The sequence below is a fragment of the Ambystoma mexicanum genome, chromosome 6p, assembly GCF_040938575.1.
Source record: "Ambystoma mexicanum isolate Mex_15411 chromosome 6p, UKY_AmexF1_1, whole genome shotgun sequence".
NCBI lineage: Eukaryota > Metazoa > Chordata > Amphibia > Caudata > Ambystomatidae > Ambystoma > Ambystoma mexicanum.
In genome coordinates this window covers 1,483,673,256-1,483,693,669 of record NC_090935.1, presented here as the reverse complement: position 1 = coordinate 1,483,693,669, position 20,414 = coordinate 1,483,673,256, and the positions used below count along the sequence as shown (strand labels likewise).

Here is a 20,414-nt window from a genome sequence, read left to right as displayed (position 1 = left end):
AAAACTTAGATGGTTGGATTAAGGGTTACAGACAGTGGTCGAAGTGAGCGGGAGCGGGTGGGAGCGGTGCTCCTCTACTTTTTTAAATCAAGTTTTACCATTCCTATACTTTTATTTTAAAAAGAAACCGTTCCGGAATGGTTTCGTTTTAAAATAAAAGTGTAGGAAGAAGTTTAAACTTGCACTTTCACTGCACGTTTCCTTAAACAGCATGTGCATGTGTTTGGGGGCTTGTATTGTGTGTGGGAGGGTCCCAGCGATGGGTTTTGTGGGGAGCGGGGCAGGCCAGTAGGGAACATAGTTCCACTACTTCTTTTTCTACACTTCGACCACTGGTTACAGAGTAAACACTTATGAAGGTATGAGGAATCTTGTTATGTTGGAGTCAATGTATGATGCCTGCTCTCCTGAGCTCAGACAGCACTTGGCTGATTCTAAGGAGATAGATCCAAAGAAGCCAGATAAGGCTGCTGACTTGTGGGTTGTCAACAGGGATACTCACAAGGATTCTGGGGCAACTCAGCAGAAGGATGAGGGAAAGCAGCCAAAGAAAAATAACAAGGAGAATTCTAATACTTCCAATCCAAAAGAGGGCCACAAATAGCAACATGTGGGTAAACCACAAGGGAAACCAAATCAGGCTAGTGTACCATCTGGACCCAAACCAGATGGAGGTCAGAACAAACCCCCATTCATCCAGACATTTGGGAAATGTTATGTTTGTGGGTTAACTGACCATGTGAAAGGGGATCCCAGATGTAAGGGTAAACCTCCAGGGATCCACACTGTCTCCTTAGACTTCTCCCCAGAGGAAGAAGTACCTATGGCAAGAGGAAACTTTCACCTACCGGCTGATGAAACCATGAGAGTCACAGCTAGTGTTTCTTTAGTGTCCCTGGGCATTAGATGAATTTAGATGTCTATAATTCCATCTCAGATAATACTAAATAGCATTATAAAGATAGTGTTCTTGTGAATGGCCAGGAGACTCCTGCCATCAGAGACACTGGAGCCAGCATAACTGTGGTGGATGAATCATTTGTTAAGGTAGAGGATGTGGCTAAGGCACCCAAACACCTCACCAAGTTAGCTGGAGGCCCTGTGCAAATGCGTCCCCATTTACCAGCTCTCATCCAGTGTAATTATATGACTGTCAAAATGCCTGTTAGTGTCCAGAGTGAAGTGCCTGGGAGAGTCCTGTTGGGCAATGACCTGAAAACTCTTGGAGTTGTGTCAAACACCCCCAGGCCTCCCAGTAAGAGGAGACAGGAGCTCACTAGGCCTGCAAGGGAGAGGACCTCGAGAGGCTCTCCGGAGGAGCTGATAGAGGAAACTAACACTCCCACTACACAGGAGTTGCTCACTGCTATTTCTAGGAAGAATGAGGCAAAGGTGAAACCCAAGACCTCAAGGAAAAAGTCAGACAGCACCCCTGTGCTACCTACCAACAAGGACATCACCAAGATTGTTCAAGATCACACCTGTGATCCCTCCACCTGCTGAGGTAGAGTGTGAGGTGCAACCTTCTATGGTTGAGCCAGTTTCAGAACAATCAGATCTGGAAGAAGACACTGTTTTGGTTTGATATCTGGACCCTGTTGACCATCCTGAGCTGCAGTCTTTACTGGCAGAAGGTGGACCCAACAGAGCAGACTTCAGCCGAGGACAGAGAGAGTGTCCTATTCCTGAAGGTTTTCGACAACAGGCTGCTAACCAACTTGATGTGCAAGAAGTTGGAAAGCACAGGTTAAGCTGGGAAGATGGCATCTTCTACAGTGAACCCACTGAGTCTATCCCAGGGGACTGCAAAAGAATTGTAGTGCCCCTTGCCAACAGACTCCAGTTCCTACAGTTGTCCCATGAGATACCTTTGGCTGGTCACTTGAGTTTCAAAAAGACCAAGGAAAGGCTCTTCTTATACTTCTACTGGCCTAAATGGGTTCAGAAGTTGAGAAATTCTGTAGGTGCAGCCACACTTGCCAAACCTCTGGCAAGAGTGGAGCCAAGAATGTGGCACCCCTGGTGCCTCTCCCAGTGGTGGGAGTTCCTTTTGAGAGGGTGGACATCGACATTGTTGGTCCCCTTGACCCTCCCACATCTTCAGGGAACAGGTTTATCCTGGTTGTAGTAGACCATGCTACAAGATACCCAGAAGCTATACCTATGAGAACTGTTACGGCTCAGGCTGTGGCTAAGGCTCTACTTGGTATTTTTACCAGAGCAGGGTTTCCTAAGGAAGTGATATCCAAAAGGGGATCCAATTGTTTGTCCCACTACATGAACACCATGTGGAAAAACTGTGGTGTCACTTACAAGTTCTCTACAGCCTACCAACCACAGACAAATGGGTTGGTAGAGAGGTTTAATCGTACGATGAAGAGCATGATAGGTGCTTTAGAAGAACCCCTTAAAAGAAAGTGGGCCCTTCTACTGCCATGCATTCTCTTTGCTTATAGAGAGGTCCCTCAGGAGGGAGATGGTTACAGTCCCTTTGAACTTCTCTATGGCCATCCAGTCAGAGGTCCATTGGCCCTGATTAAGGAGGGGTTGGAGAGTGCTCCTTCCCCCAAGTTAGTCAGAGTGACTGACTATGTGATAGGTCTCTGGAGGAGAATGTCACACATGATGGCAGAAGCTAGTGATAACTTAAAAGCAGGTCAGGCTCTGGTCAAACATTGGCATGACCAGAAGGTCAACATGGTTGAGTTTACTCAAGGCCAGCTTGTGTTAGTTATGGTGCCAACAAAGCAGAGGGCCTTGCAGGACAAATGGATAGGAACCTTCAAGGTTGTGGGCAAACTTGGAGAGGTGAACTATTTGGTGGAATTGGCAGACCTAAGGAGGCTCCCAGAGTCTTTCACATCAAGCTTTTGAAGGCATATGTCACAAGACCAGAAGTTGGAGCTTTGCTTCTAGCTTCAGCTCAAGAGGCGGAGAAGAGTGAACCTCTACCTGACCTCCTCAGAGGCCAACCTTTGGATGAAAAAATGGAAGGAGTCAATCTCTCTTCTCAGCTGACATCTGAACAACAGGAGGAGTGCAAAGTTCTGTTAAATCAGTTTGCCTCCCTATTTTCACTTTCACCAGGCTTGACCCCTTGGGGCCAGCATGATATTCTCACTGGTGACCGTCTACCGGTCAAAAGCAGGGGGTACAGAATGTCAGAACATGTGAGATTCCACATCAAAGGAGAGGTCAACAAGATGCTTGATCTCTGTATTATAGAGCCATCTACAAGTCCATGGTCTAGTCCAGTTGTTCTAGTACCAAAGGCAGGATCCAAGGAGTTGAGATTCTATGTGGACTATACAGCTCTAAATGCAGTCACTAAGACTGATGCCCATCCTTTGCCAAGGACAGATGAACTGGTGGATAGACTTGGTTCAGCGAACTACCTCAGTACATTTGATCTGACATCAGGCCATTGGCAAATAGCCCTGACAGACCATGCCAATGAGAAAACTGCATTCTCAACCCCAGCAGGCCTCTACCAGTTTAAGGTTATGCCTTTTGGACTACAGAATGCACCTGCTACATTCCAAAGGATGGTAAATCAAGTTCTGAATGGGATGGAGGACTTATGCATGGTGTACTTGGATGACATAGCAGTGTTCAGCCCTACATGGAAAGAACATATTGACCACTTAGGATATGTTTTACAGGCTCTTGAGCAGGCCCATCTGACCACAAAGGCAAGTAAATGACAAATTGGGCAGAGCAAAGTGGTCCCCCTTGGTCATGAAGTAGGAAGAGGTGAAATAAGGCCATTGCCTAGCAAAGTACAAGCTGTACAAAACTGGGCCATCCCTACTACTCAAACCCAAGTGAGAGCTATACTAGGTCTCAATGGGTACTACATGAATTTCATACAGAACTATGGGACCATAGCTTCTCCCTTGAATGTGATTTCCTCTCTGAAATTCCCTAAAAAGGTTAGATGGAATGAGGAGTGCACTCAAGCCTTTGAAAACCCGAAGAAAGCCCTTCGTCAAGCTCGAGTCCTAAGAGCTCCTGATTATCACCAACCCTTCATTGTGCGGACAGATGCCTCCAATATAGGTATAGGTGCAGTCCTTAGTCAACTGGATGAGAAAGGTAGGGAGCACCCCATTTGCTTCATCAGTAGGAAACTGAAGGAATCAGAAACAAGGTGGGCAACCATAGAGCATGAATGTTTTGCCATTGTGTGGTCTCTGAAGAGGTTTAGACCATACTTGTATGGATCTACTTTTGTGATTCAGACAGACCACCGACCCTTGAGATGGTTAATGTAAATGAAAAGGGAAAACCCAAAACTTCTGAGAATGTCAATCTGCTTGCAAGGGTTTGATTTCACCATTGAGCACAGAGCAGGATGTCACCACCAAAATGCTGATGGTCTCTCTAGGATTTTTTTTAACCGACTGGAGGTAGAGATTCATCCAGGAGTGGATTAAATCCTACTGTCCCTTTGTCTGGGGGGGGGCGAGTGTTAGGGAGAATTCTCCAGAATGGCTAATTTCCCTTACATACTGAGTCCCTCAGCAGCTTTGCTGGAATTCTAGGATTTATTTTTTCACCTGGTAAGAGTGTGAGCCTTTTCTTCCCACTCTTACATGTGTTTTGCTGTGTGCGTTTAACATTTTTGTGTTCATAGACTGTGGAGCCTCACCTACTCCACAGGCATCATCTTTTTACTGTATGTTACACAGCACCTTCAGTGCAGTGACACAGGGTTGTCTTTTAGACTTCCCAACTCAGACTCAATTTTTCTGGGACTGACTACTGTCTCCCAGAACATATAAAGTTGCCATTAGCTTTATTAGCCTCTGTAAATCCAGACCCAGTACAAACCATCTTACATGGAGTACTGGAAAGTGTTAATACTTATCTCTTTTTGTCTGTTTCTCTTAGAGCATTGTTTCGCTCCCTTTTCATCAAGACTTGGCTGGTGGCAGTGGTAACTACCCTAATTTTCCTACTGTGGTTAACTTAAATAACCTTGGTGTTGTTTTATCCTATCTTGGTAGCCTCGAACTTAAACCCTTAAACCCGCTGGACCATATATGTTTCATTACGGTTCTGGCTGGGTTTATTCACCATTTCTTTCTGCAAAAGTCTTTCTCGTGTTTTACTCTGCGCGCCAAACCAGGTTTGATTCCTTTGTTCACCGTCTTTTCGCTGGCTTCTACGCAGAAGCCCTCCTTAGGTGCCTGTATGTCTGGGGGGGACAGGATGTGAGGGAGGGGTTGAGGAGACCTTGGAGACCCATGTCTCACTCTGAAATGATTGGCTGTGGTGACTATCCCGGCGGGACAGCCACCCTGCTGTGTGATTCACAGCCATGCTGTGTGAATGGGGAAAACTGCATAAAAAGCAGGTCTCTGGGTCTGGAAAGGCAGAGTCGCCACTGGGACCAACCAGTTCGCCCAAACTGCAAGCCAGGATTCCCTCCTCTGGTCGAATTCGCTGTAGAGAGCTACAGTGGGCCGGATAGCCAGGAAGGTCGGACCCTGCTTGGGTTTTAAGGATCACACCTTTTTTTCGTTGCTTTGCTCTGCTGCTGGTTTCTTCCCTGGGTAGTGCAGGACCCTCCAGTCTTCCTACTTCGTGTCAGTACGATAGTCGCTTCAGGAACCGTGAGCCTGCAGGAACTACCAGGAACGTCCGCCTCAGCTACAGCTTCTTCTCCATTGAAAGGTACTTTTCAAATCCGGTTTTTCGTTTCGTTCAGCCACGGTGAAAGTGTGTGAAATTTTTCTCTAATACGAGGGCTTGTCCTTCTCTACTCTTTAACCTAACGTTTCTGCCAACCAACTTCACCTGGAACTCTTGGCAAACTACCCTGAACTGTGTGATCTTGAGCAAAAGACTTTTTTCCTATTGACTTCTGCCCTAAGCCTTTTTGATTTGATTCCATCACTGTAGTTCCTCTTTCTAGATTGCCATGCTCACTTACCTTTTGGTGCCGTTCAATTTCTGCCTAACTTTGTCTTTCCCTCCCTTTTAAATTTCTGGAGTGCCATTTTGCTCCCACTTCATTTTGTGAGCTTAACTTGTCTGGAACGTATTGGGAGTGGTGTGGTGCATTAATAGTGTGATTTTTAAACTGCTTTACTTTATTCAAATGTTATACAACTGATGTGTAAATACATGTATATTCTTTTACTCAGAAACCTTGAGTCAGTGTTTGTTTGAATCATAGTAATTGCTGTGCTTTGTGTAACTATTGATACTGCTCACTTACTCTTGAGATAAGTCTGGCTGCTCAGTCATCGCTACCACTTTTACTGTGTAGTACAGGCTTGTACCAAAGGTGAATTTGTACTGTCACTTGTAGTCTTAATTGTGTGTGGTGTTCCCAAAGGGTACTGCATATAATTCTGCCTAACAATGGCCAAACTCATGGAGCATACAAGCAGCTTAGCCAATTCACTGAAGCCAACAACCTCCTAGACACTGCGGAATTGGACTTCAGACCACCGAGAAGAACAGAATCCTCCCTAGTGTCCGTCTGGGATGACCTAAAAACAACAGCTGATTCAGAAGGCTGCACTGTACTCTTCCTCCTTGACCTCTCTGCAGCCTTCAATACCATTGATTGCACTTTCCTACTAGACATGTTGCAAACACTAGGAATCAAAGACACAGCCCTCTCATGGATCTCCTCTTTCATCTCTAATCACTCACAAATTATGCTCCTCGACCCGTTCAACTCCACCTCACGACCAGAAACGAAGGGATTCCCACAAGGAGCATCCCTATCCCCCCTATTCTTCAACCTCTACCTAAACCATATGCCCAAAATCATTCACTCCCACAATCTTACTTGCTACAACTATGCAGACGACACCCAGGTCATCCTTAAAATCCCGAAATCACCAGACTCCGACAGTCCAGAGCTGTCATCTTGCCTCTCAGATATTGACCACTGGATGACGACCAACCACCTCATCCTCAACCCTGGGAAAACTGAAATCCTAGTCTGCGGGAAGACAACACTCCTTCCCCAACTGATGCCGTGGCAGCAATCCCTAGGGCCAGCACTGGCAGCTTCCAACTTGGTGAACACCTTGGATGCACATTGGACACAGACTTATCCCTATACCCAACACACTACCTCTGTATCTAAAACCTGTTTCTTCCATTTACAGAATCTTAGGCATATGTTCCATTATCTCACCTATCCTCACAGTTTCTTGGCCATCAACTCCATCAACCCCTGCTGCTTAGACTATGCAAAAACTGCCTTTACCTAGGCGCAACAGCGTTTCAACTAAGGAAACTGCAAAGAATCCAAAAGGATGAAGCACGCCTACTCATAATCCTACCTCCCAGAGAACACATCAGCCCTACATTAAAACTCCTCCATTCACTCCCGATTGGTCGACGCACTACCTTTAAAGCCATGTGCATCACCCACCGGGCCATCCATAACACCGGCCCGAAATTCCTTCAAGACAAAATCCATCGCTACCACCCCTCAATGAGTCACAGATCCCACACAGCATATCGCCTAGTGGTCCCACTTTACAACTCCTGCCGACTGGGCGGATCCTCGTTCTCCGCCCGAGCGCCAATCATCTGGAACACCCTACCCCTACACATTTACAATATTGAAAATCACCTGAAATTCAGAAAGGCCCTCAAAAAATGGCTTTTCTGCCTCATCTTGCAACTCTGCCCCTCACTAAACTATATTGCTGAACCGAAACACAACAACAGTCCTATCCACCAATCACAGTGGCTCACCATGACAAACTATCTCCATTCCCATGAACAACCACACTCCTACCCATCTATACCCCAGGGATGCCGGCAGCATTCGCTGAGGCACACCCCAATAAGTATTGTTCCTCCCAAGAAAAACACACTACTACCCACCAATATCTCACAAATGCTGGGAGCTTTCACAGAGGCACTCCATAACAAACGTTTGCCCTAACCCACTATCGTCCACCCTCATTCCCTGCACCCTCTCCCTCTGGGACCTGCCTTCGCTGCTCAGACTTTCGCTACAGGCAGACACAAATAGCGAGACGAGCCATCCGCATTGGACAAAGAAAAAAACACTGCATCCGAACTTCATCCAAGCATACAGTATGCATACCTTACACCACTTTTGTGGATACAGGCCGCAGGCACAGCCATAAATGCACAACAGAAGGCAGCTATGGCTATGCCATTCCGGTCTAGCAGCACACATATAGCCATCCACACTGAAACCCCTGATGTACCTCAACACCCCTGCCACTAGCATACAGCGACAACCAATGAAAATAAAATGTGGTCTAGCTGGGCACACATTGAATCTTCAGAAAAAGCACTCTATCATACACCACCAATAGCACTCTGCCCACGTGCCTGACTGTTGGGCTGCTTACTGGAGGCTAGCCAGCCACGTAAGTCCTAACCTGGCAAAATGCACACAAGCATCTCTTAATCTAAACGCTTGAACTTCCTACACGTGGACTGCGGTCACCGAGGGCGTTCCAACCACAAAGTGCATCGAGGTCATACAAATGAGGAAAGAGCGCTATATAAATAATGTATACAATACACTACAATACAACAAACAGATGTAATGGGCGTACAATCTAGCAAGTTTTGGATAAGCTAAATGGGAAGTTGCACTGTCTCTCACCTGTGCGACACAATGGCAGTCAGGATGCCAGTTGAAGGGTACAGTAAAGCCCAACTGGGAGGCCCAAAGAAACATCCAGGACCCTCCGAACAATCTTCAATCTTTCAGTGGGTTGAGCTGAGCCCTGGGTTACATGTGCCACATACAGTCTGAGTAGAATGCTCTTTTCCCTTTGTGGAAGGTTTCTCAAGGATCCCTGGCTGCCCCCCACAGAACTCAACACCCAAAGTTGGGCATACTGAGTGTGCGACACCCCTCCTGGGAGAGAACGCACAGGGCTGTGCCAGTCTTTGCAGGTGAAATTAGAATTGTCTCTTTAAGCTGGAAAATTTAGCAGAAAAGCCCCATAATGGAATCTTCTAGAAACCTCTCTTATTCATAGGAATTCTCAGTTAAAAGTGTTAATTTCATGGAGAGTTAAACATCATACACCTCCATGGTAAGCCTTCCCATGACAGGACATTATTCCCACACCAGGAGGAAGTGATTGTCACAGCCATACATTCTTAAACAATTCTTAATGTGCATTGTAAACAGGATGTTAGCAATTTTGGTGGCATCCGAATAGATGCTAACACTCGACCCAGTCTGCGACACATTAACATTGATTTTGTCCATATGTTACAACGGCATTTCGTTTCAATTAATATGTTCAGTGCATGGAGGCATCACACCCCCATTATTACGAGTTATAATTTCTTGTAAATAACCGGCTTTTGACTGAGTATGATGTGGGGGAGGGCCCAAAATTCTGCCAGTCAGGGGCACGCACTATTTTGCTTAGAGAACCAATTATGACTGCATGTGTATTACACGAGTGTTGATCGTGTGGACCAGTGCACCGATCAGCTTAGTGTACGTGGGCAGGGCAACATGTCAATGCACAGTTACCTGAGAACACATTCGACAAGCCTTTCAAGTGTAGGGAGTGAGAACCTCTGCACTTGCAAAGTGCCACTGGCTTCATCCTATTTGATGAACCATGGGGAGGCTTGGGATAACTGTGTTGCTAGTATGTCGCAGAAAAGAAGGCGGTCACTGCTATTCTTCTGCAAGAGAAGAGAGATTGTGATTAGATTTATACTGTATTTGACACTGGGTACGATGGCGAGCAGTCGCTCCCTCGCTAAGATGGTGGAGAAATTAATGGCCGTAGCGTTTTTAAAGAAACCGATATGTGCTTACAAGCTGAAGAAATTGGGAAGAGGAGGCTGGAAGTTTGGCTAGGTTAAAGAAAAGGGAGCCCAAAATGGTAAGATTGTTTACTCTAGAATTGTTAAGAAGCTTGCTGACAGTGTTGAGTGAAGTGTGTACATATTGATTGATAGGAAATGTTGTTTTTGTTGCGTTTATATGGCTGTACCTTGAGATATTTGGGGAGTTATAACTGCTGCGAACTCGAAAAAAGTAAAGCTCCCAGTGGTAAGATCTTAGAACAAGCAGATGTAGGCAGCTTAGATGGGGTTGGACGGTGACTTATCTTTGACCTGTCTTCTCCCTGAGTTAGTACCGAAAACAACTCTAGCAGCGTGTGTATTCGCCAAGGGTTTTCGCTGACTTCACTATTGTGACTCGCTCACCCCATTCCTTTGGTCAGGTGCTCTGCTTTCTCTTTCCCGGCCCACGTGGCCAGAGCTCTGCGTTTTCCCCTTGCTTCCTTTTCCTTGGCCCGAGCTTCAGCCTTTTCTCTACTTTCTCTTTTACCAGTGCTTCTGCCTTTTCTTTCTCCACCTTCTTTTTAGCCACAGCCCCTGCCTTTACTTTAGCTGCCTTCATCTAGGCCAGAGACTCTGCCTGTTCATCAGTCAAAGCTTCTGTCTTTCTGCTTCTGCCTTCTGCTCTGCTCACCTTTTCCTCTTAGGGCAAGCTGCTTCGCTCACCCTCTTCTCCATTGTGGTGTTCTCTTCTTCCACCTTCCTGCATTCTCAAGGTGTTCACTTTCTCTCCTCCTTCCTCCACGCTCCAGGTTTTCTTTTTCACTCCACCTTCCTGTGCTGTCTGGGTTTTCTCGTTCACTTTCGCTTCCTCCACTCTCTGGGTTTTCGCTCTTATTCCACGTCACTCCATTCTCCAGGGTTACAGTCTATCTACTCTCCACTCCTCTGATGGTCCCTTCCTCCAGGCCACAATCCTGCCAACTTTATGCAACAGTTCTCTACCAGCTGAGCACCCAGTATTTTAACTCACCAACTCTGAACTCCAAACCCCTCGTTCAATGCTGTCCTTGGAAATGGCCTTTACATAGGGATTATGCTGAATAGATTCACATTCAGTGGCTGGAAAGGTCACGTGTTCTGTCTGAGCATGCCTAGTGGCAGGGCTGCTTTGTAGCCCTGAGTTTGGGACAGAAGTCTTAAATATGCCACCTGTGGATGTCTTTTCTGTGAGGAGTTATGACGTGCTGTGATAGTGCTGCTATCATGACTCTCACTCTCTGGCAATGAATACAGGACTTCCCCTTCTTGAAGTCCATTCAGGTTGCCCCTTTACTAAGTATGTTAGTTTGTTTGCTATAAAGGTCTTTCATTGGACTGGGAGTTGCAGGTAAAACCTGATATCGTCTTTCCTAATGACTCCCTATTGTGTGGTAAGAAGACGTCCTCTATTAATTTCTGGTTGTTGCACAGAGAAGGGTTGATCTTCACCCAGTTATCCTGATGGCTAAATGGGAGAAAAGTGCATGTGTCCATAACTGTTCTATCCATGGGTTAAATATGGTTCCCCAATAGTCTTCCTTCCTTTGGATCTGTAGGTGTGTTTCCATGATCAATTCAGAGTTTTCCCTGTGAACCAGTGGATATTTGGGAGATGTAGTCCTGATTTGTTTGGCCATTCATAATGGACTCAGAAATGTGTCCTTGGTTTATGTTTTTAAGAGTATTTCCTGGCTTTGAAGACCTGGTGAGTTCAATTCTAGGTCATAGTGGAGATGACGGGAGGTCCCTTTGCCATAGCATGTCCATCCAACTCTTTCAGGATTTGTCAATGCTGCCACCACCAAAAAGGTGCAACAAAAGCCCTGTGATTGAAGAACTACGAAAAAGGCAGCTACCAGTGAGAGTTTCTCGTCAGGATATTGTTCCTGTTATATTGCAAGAAATCAACATTCAAAAACGAGGAAGCTCTGTACATCCACTGGACTGACTGGGATCAAGAGGAAGTCACAGCATCTCCATCAAGAAGGTCCAACATCCTCTCAAGTGCTGGTAAATGTCTTCAATGGCAAAGAAAAATAGAAGAGAGACAGCAATAGGAAATAATGGTCTTCTGTTCCAGGTATCGGTTCTGCTGAGAACTCAAACAACTATCGGTTAGGCCTACACTTGCCCAGGGTGCATTCTTTCTTTGTGGTGGGTGCTTTGATTGGTGAAATTGGTGGGATCTTTCGGGGGGGAGGGGATTAAGCAGCAATAACACTTCTGCAGAATCCTGGTAAGGACCTGCAGAACGGTGTCTCTTATCACCCAATTGCTCTCCTACACCAGGTCACACAAATATTTTCTGAAACACTGGCCATGAGACTAGACCAGATGGTGTCCCTCTTGGTGGGCCCAAGCCATGCTGGCTTCATCCACAACAGAAAAACCTTTGATAATATTCAATGGATCTTAACATTCCTGAACTAGCCTGCAGAAAATCTCACACCTACTCAATGATCCTTCTGGCATTAGTTAGTTGATGAGGTCATCTGAGCGTCCGATGCTTTTCCTGCACAGAAGGCTGTCGGAAGTGTCTGTCGTATGGCAGTGCCGCCTGACGACTTTCACGGTTCCTGTGGGTCCTTTCCTCTAACAGCACATGTGCGCACCTCCTCCGTGTTGTGTCCATACTCTCGGAGAGGGCGGCTCTTGCCGTCCTCCTTCTGCATGCTCTGGGAAGCTTGGTCCCGGTGCCCCTGGCTCCTGTTTCCTGCCTCCACGACCGCTCTGCCTTGCCGTTCGTATCTCACTCCCAGAGAGGGCGTGTAGCCTCTGGGGCTCAGATACGGCAACGGCAGAGAGGATGTTGTGCTGCAGTTACGTTCTTTGCTATCGTCCTCTCTGGCACTTTACGCGCCTCTGCCTGAAATCTGACTCTAAGCTGTCTAATTGTTTGCCTTTGATCTTCTGCCTAATTTTAAATTCGAACATGAACACCGCATTTCTGACAGCTTCTCCCTTATCCTTAAGCATCCTGTTCCCCGCTTCACTTGTCATATGATGCCTGAACCCACCCACACTGTCTTTGACTGCGAGGTTACTTAATCTGCTCACAAAATTGACTGGGTTTCAGAAGTCTGGGCCTACAGCTCTCACAGGAGAGAGAGGGTTCGTGCCAGGCGCTCTGAGTCACTCTGTGAGCTCATGGGCTCATTTGAGGAGCCCTGTATAACACCAAACAAAAAACTGGCTTCATATGTGAAGAGTCCAATAACTAAGGATAAAGTTAATAAAACTCACACAGCGCTTGGGGTAGTCAGCCCTAACAAAATCTATCAGGTAAATAATCTGGACACACCTATTTCCCATCCACTGGTAGTTCATAGCGGGGTGGATAGGTCTGTCAAAGGCATCGAGGCGTCCCCACCAACTGCTGAGAATAATGGGGACTGGTTGTCCCCCACCATGCTAGCACCCTCTCCCCGGTTGGAGAGGGTTTCTATAACTACATCTACATCCATTCTTGCCTCTTGCTCCACCTTGTCAAAGGATATCGAGATGAATTGTACCTCTGTGTTCTGGAGTTCCTGGAAAGACACCCTCATAAAGGAATTGAATTGCTGCAACACATCCGAGGACTTTGATGCCTGGTTAGTATCTCTTGACATCTCTGCAGAGAAATACCATGCTTTCTTCTTTGAGAAGAATCTTCAAGCAGCCATTGCTTTACCAGCGAGTCTGTTGCCCATTAGCAAAGAGACCCGTTCCTCACGGACAGATCTGCCTCCGATGGTAGCTGACAACCTTGTATGTTCATCTGGTCTCTTGCTTGTCGGCAGTAGTCCCGAGCCACGGTACTCTCGATCAGAAGCTCCATTATCCTTCTCCTCTTTAGTTGATAAGTCAGCATGGAACTACAGTACTGTTTTGCCGGAACCGGTTATCGCTCCCGCAAAGGGATGCTTGGCTGGTCAGCATGTGTCCCTGAATCCAAGAGTGGCAGACTTAAGGACCTTGCGCCGAAGAAAATCCAACATGCCAATACCTGAGGATAAAGCCATTAAAGCTCTGGTCACGGATAAACGCAAATTCACCATCACCAATGGTCCAAAGTCCCCTAAGAGTGAACCCAGAGACGCCCTTCGCAACAAATTCCTTGCATGGCTTCCTTCTAGAACACGGTCTGCGGTAGTGCGTTCCACTAACCTGAAACTTCTTTGCACAATAAAACTGGACAATTGGTGTACCCAAGGAAACAGAGCCTGCATTTTGGTGGGGTGTGGGGCCTGCACCCTGCCTATGTACTTGAGACTGTGCAAATACCTGCCCATGGGCTCTACAAACCTTGGTCTTATAGTTTGACTTTGTTTTCATCACCCTCAGTAGTAATATGATGGGTCTATCCTGATGTTGGTCTGACGCTTTGTTTAAACAGTTTGTGTTTGAGTCTTGTATTGTTTGTATGTTTGCTTCTTGGAAGCGCTTCGAGGCCTGCGGGCAAAGGCGCTATATAAGAACTCTAAATAAATAAATAAATACCGAGATTTCCAGGGCATATATAAAATCAAGGATGTTTTCCCTGAATTTGGTTTTGGACCGATCTTGACTTTGTGCATCCCACCGAAAAGGGGACCATTATTGAGGAGCAAGCTTTAAAAGTAATGCTTCAATGAAGAACAAAACAGGGGTGCCCTTGTCCCTATTAATTTCTGCATTGACCATGGGGTGCCATTGTTTAAAGTATCCTATAAAATAACAGTCTCCTACGATATGCAGATTCCCATCAGCATCACAAACTATTCCTCTTTCTAGAAAATATGTTGTTCATGGTTGACCATCCCGAAACACTCATTACCTTATGTCATTAACTTCTCCAAATGCAAGGACCTCAATATCACAGGTTCCTATCATTTATTGCACACTCTGAAAAAAGGCCTATCCTTTTGCATGGGAACAGAATGCAGTCGGCTGTTCGGAAGTTAATAGCACCCAACAACTCAGTCCTCTATTTAGGCTTAACACCCTTAAGACTTTAGAGGGTCTTTATAAATAATCTAATAGGTTGAAGAGGTTAAAAGGTTCTCTATTAGGGCACATCACTAGCCTGAAAAAGGGTATGACCCTACTTTTATATGACTTTCAAGCCACACTTCTGCCCGTTTGCCCACCATCTTATTCTGATTCAGCAGTTTCAGAAGAAAAAGATATTTTTTACATGCAAGGGTCCCTTGCCCCAAATTCAATTCAATTCAAAAGGTCTCTATTATCGTTTACGTTAATCATAAAAATTAACTGGAACACAATGTTCATAAGAAATAAAAACAAGGTGCAAGATGGAGCAGACAGTAAAAACAATGATCTTTCGATTAAAAATAAGACCAGTACGCATTACGAACATCGGGCCTCATTACACGGTAGGCGGTAAACCATGGCGCTATTAGCGCCATGGTTCATGCCGGTAATTTACCGGTACCGCCTTGGAGGAAAGGGGAATTACCGCCCTATTCCAAGGTTGGGAAGGCGGTAATTCCTCCTTCCTCCATTGCCCTTCCCCATTCCCATTTTTGCCCCATAGGGCATAATGGGAATGGGGAAGGCGCTGATTACGGTTACCGGTACCGGTAAACCCTTACCGCCTACCGTGTAATGAGGCCCATCGTCCCTTGTCTACTAAGCTGATTTAAAAATAGTCAAATCATAAGTGCCAAGAGCTTGTCCTTTTTGCATAGACTTACATAATAGCCTGGCACTTAAGGGGTTAACGTTTCTTTTCTCCTTGCCCAAGCACACCCAACATAACTTGATATTGCAAATATCAGATCCACACATTCTGATTTCATGCATAATATCTCTGATTTCACGTCATTTTCTGATGCAATGATTAGTGAGACAGGGTTCTGAATTTTTGCAGCGAATCTTCTCATACACTGGGCACATGAAAAGAAAGTGTTGAACAATGTATACAACTTATGGGCCGAAAGGACAGGTAGCGGATGCAGTTTTGGGCCATTGAGTTTTAACTGCAGCTATAGGTAGCGTTCCTAATCTTAGTTGAATGTATGGCGTCCTTTGAAATGGTTAAGATTCCAAAGTCAGATACTGCTACACCCCATACACCTCTTTGTTAAGTAGGTATGTTTGTCCTGTTCAAAGACTTACGCACTTATCCATTTTCCTTGCTAGGGTCTGTGCTTCAAATGCATTCACTACACTCTGCCTAGACCCTTCTGGAGTGTCCCAGATGTCGACCAGTCCCATTGCTCGCAATGAAGTCTTGCTATATCTGAACCAGGGGCGAGAACTACAATCCCAGCAGGACCACCGGGGCCTCTCTATATTTTGCCGGGGATTGGCATGACCATGCACAAACCCAGCAAAGGAGTGGTCTTTGTGTGAATTGACGCTCAATAGATGTTAATCCAAGCTCAATGAGTAGGGTCACACTCAAAGCGCCTGTGGGTAAAAATAAACGTTTTCTGTTTCAAAGTGTGCTCTGTAACAGTCAAGCAGGTAATGTTAGTGTGTCCCCAGAGCTCTGCCACAAATAGACTAATCCTCTGCCAGTCTGCCCCTAAAGTATGGTGCTATGCCTTTGTGGCTCAACTCAAACATCAGGAGTGGCAGATATGTTCTCCTGACAAGCTTTGGAGCTGAAATCCCTGAGCCACCTGACAGACAACCTTCCATGGATGGGTTAAAAATCTAATGCAGAATGCAGCTCTTTCGACAGCTATTGTTACACCCTTCAGTATTTTGGGTAAGTAGTCACTGCATATCATATCAGAGCACATATATTGGTATAGCCTTCAAGAGTTGGAAGCCAACTGGTCTCACTAACATGGGTGAGAGTGGGTGCCACTAAACATTAAAAGATGTAAAGCAGCTTGCGTGTGCCAGAGGGGAACAGGTTCACTTACATATAACCCAGACTATGGACCACTCAAAAAGTTATAACGGCATTTTAAACACTGGTTGAAGCACAATACAACGCACGTTTGGTTTTAACATCTTATAAGGACCTTGACCATGAAGCCACTGTTGACAGGCCCCCATATGGAAAAATGGGAACAGGAGCTACACATGAGTTGGTCGAGGGCAGCACGTTTGCCTCACTGTGTGCAACTCTGGGGAAATGCCTGTGAGGTGTATTTGCATTGATATTGCACTACAGATACATTTATTAAGATCTACCCTTTGGCATTCACTATGTAAGAGCAATTGTGGTTGCGCTAAGCCAGTTCTGCAATTAATTTCGGGATGGAACGTTGGTCGTGATTTGCAAAATCTCTCAGCATCTCCATGCCACAAGACCCAGTGGTAGGGGTTCTGGGAGCAGTGGATAGTTATGATGGCTTTCCCCTGAAAATGGCCACAGGCAGGCTCAATGGCCACATATTGCTGGCGGCTAACGGAGAAATAATCCACTGGTAGAAACAAACTGAAGCCCCCCCACTCTCCCACACCCTCATTGTGTGGTTTGGCAAAAACTGGCATTGGGCTGAAATTCTTCGATTTTAAACTGTAAAATTGGTTGTCATTCATCACCTTTAATCAAGCACACAAGGATTCGGTGCACAGACTGGAATCTCCCTAATCCTTTCCATTGCTTTAAATAACCTGTGCCTTAAGATGCTAGACCTGCCGGGGCACGCTTTAGTTTTGTTTTTATTCCTAATAAGGTTTCTGTGATGCTCATGGAAGCGGTTCTGTTTAGGGCGATAGGGGATGTTTTTCCTATTTGAACTGTAGCATTTGTCTGCAAGACTACCATTGCTTATTTGTATTCGTGTTCTGATTTTGTTTCTGTGTGCTTGTCTTTACAGGCGAAAGCTCCTTAATAAAGATATGCCTAAAAAGAAATGATCAATGTCCAAATCTTTTGCAGTTTCAATCATCATATGATAGGGTTACATATGAATACTCATATGAATACTCAGGTTTCTTTGGTACTCCTGCTGCAATCTTCAGCCACCTAATGTTTGCAATGAAGCAGGTAACTCACATCTTTGATGGCGTTTTTCATCTCCTTCACTTCAAGCTCACGTTTCTTCAGGATCCAAGCAAGCTTTAAGTCACTCATTTCTTTTTGCTCCACACTGGCATCACCGACTGATGTTTTCCTGCGGCCTGAGAGCAGTCGCCTGGGACCCGGTCCCGTAACAACACCTAATCATGGATGGAGAAATAGGTGAGAACAATTCAATAATATAGCATTTACTTTCTTTTTTGAACACGGGCTTCAAAGCTAAACATCATAATAAGAGGCAACTATAGACCAATAGCACAGGTTCTCTTAATGTGAGGCCTCTTTAATTCAAACATTGCTGGAAATGTTTGTCACATGGAAGCAGGGGAGTTGCTAGGTCTGGAAAAGACCCGGGGCTAAGCTGATGTCGGAACTGTTGGGACTGGGGGCTAGCTAGTCTTTTGGCTGTAGCTCCTGAGATTCTATCCGGGGCTACAACCAAAAGATCAGGGGCTATAGCCCCCTTAGCCCCCCCCCTAGCAACGCCCCTGCATGGAAGTGACTCGAAATGCATGCAATCAACTTTGAATACAAAATAAATTAAAGAAAAATGCTTTTCTCACTAAGACTTCTTAAATCTGATTTGATTCCCTGCATCCACACTCAACCCTATGTTCCCACTGCTAATTATCACACTTGCAACAATAATTTAGACGTTGCAACAGGGATTGTGATGGTGTATTGGAAGTGGAAGCAGCCTATTTTAAAAGGAAGTGTGTTCAAAGAATGTGTGAGTGGCACTCTACAGCCATCGTTTGGGCACAAAGAGTTTAAGGCCACTGCCCATTATGGTGGGTTAAGTCTAGAGCTGCACCAAGACCTCTCAAGCCCTTTACATACATTCAAAAAGGTTGAGCAGACTACTGCTTACTTTTATGTGCAGGCAGATGAAGATGTCACAACAGGAGGATATTCTGTGATGTCTGCAAAGAAGCCACAATGTGAGGAACTTCGAATCTGGATGTTAATAATGCTACAGACCTCATTACGACCCAGGCATTCCCGTAATGAAGGGTGCCGGTACGGGGCCGGCACCATTCATTACGGGACGCCCTATTAAGAAGTTCCCTTGCAGGACCCGGTAAGGATACCTGGTAAAACCAGGCGTCCTTAGCGGGTCCCGCAAGAAGACCAGGGAGCTAATAAAGGGCCCGTTATTAACAGGCCCGTTATTGGCTCCCTTCCCATTCCCATTGAGCCCTCTGGGGGCTCAAATGGGAATGGGGATGGGTTTTTTCAATGAGGAATGACCCGGTAATTCCTCATTGTAATGAGGCCCTACGTCTTCTGTAATCTGGCTAAAGGTGCAAGTGTGGGCACTCTTTTTCCAGATTCTGTAACACCAATCACAATGTCGGGGAGCTCTCTTAGCCGAATTGGCAAAAACTACAGGCTATTATGTGAGCAACAAGTTAATCAAAAGCAGTTTAAAAACAATGAAATAATCTCCATACCATAGCTAGATTAATCTCATTCTGATCCCCCCAAAAATGTTTGCCGTCTTCCTGATTTTCAATCATTCTCATACTGTTAGCTTTTCGAAGGAATTTCAGTCATCACATATTGTATGCCCCATGAAATATAAAAATAGAAAATGTGAACTTAACATAAAAATGGTATTTTATAGGGTAAAGAGGGTTCTATGAGAAACGGTATGACAGTGCTGGGGGAGGAATGGGACAGGAGCTAGACTGATACCTCGAGGGAATTCCCATGGCAAACCTGTCCCAATGTGAAGTATGTTGTATGGATGCTTTAGTCATAGATGAAGAGGTACTGAAAGTGATTGATAGACTGGCAATGTGCAAGGCTCCTTGGGAAGATGCTTATGCTATAGGCTTGTATAAATGCCTTGCTGGGCCGTTACTGCAACACTTAGTTTAGCTCATTAATAACATAATGAAGATGGGGATTGCTCCTCCCTCATTTAGTAAAACATTCATATATGCGTTACCTAAGGAGGGTAGAGACCCAACAAAGTGTCAGTCATATCACCCGTAATGTTTGTTGAATGTGGACGAGAAGATCTATACCAGCATCTTGTCTATGCATCTCAAGGCATTGATACCCCCTTTAATGCATTCAGACCAGGTGGGTTTCATTCAAGGTTGACAGGGGGCAAATACACTTGGGAAGACATTGAATCTCATGGAATCATCAAGGAAAGGTGCAGGAGATCCGGTAATGTGAACCCTTAACATAGAAAAGGCATTCGACAAAGTAAACGGAGATTCTTTATTTGCGGTTCTACATACATTTTGCTTTGGCAATGAAATCCAGAGAGGGATCCGGGCTCTTTTTATTGACCCAATGGCACAGGACGTGGTGAATGGAACGAGTTCACCACTCTTTCTTTTGAGGAGGGGGACTAGGCAAGGATGCCCTCTATCACTGTTGCTTTTTGCCATTTCTATAGAACATTTGGCAGTAAATGTTTGATATGATAGTGAGGTGGAAGGGTTAATGATGAGAGGCAATGAATAAAAGCTGTGGTTGTACGCGGATGATATCCTTCTCCAATTGCATAACCCGGGAAACTCAATTCCAGCAGCCATGCGCGTGATAGCATAATATGGTAGTTTGACGGGTTTCAAGGAGAATGCAGAAAATAAATTCTCTTCCTGTA

General features: G+C 45.4%; 1 protein-coding gene across 2 annotated transcripts in view; it reads right to left on the bottom strand.

The window, feature by feature from the left end:
* LOC138511073 (coiled-coil domain-containing protein 158-like) overlaps positions 1-20,414 on the bottom strand; it is a 1,302,957-nt gene that overhangs the window by 1,162,174 nt on the left and 120,369 nt on the right. For both annotated transcript variants that reach the window (XM_069626572.1, XM_069626573.1), the window contains exon 2: positions 17,765-17,928. In XM_069626572.1, coding sequence (XP_069482673.1) covers positions 17,765-17,928 — 164 coding nt within the window. The remainder of the gene's footprint in view (positions 1-17,764; positions 17,929-20,414) is intronic.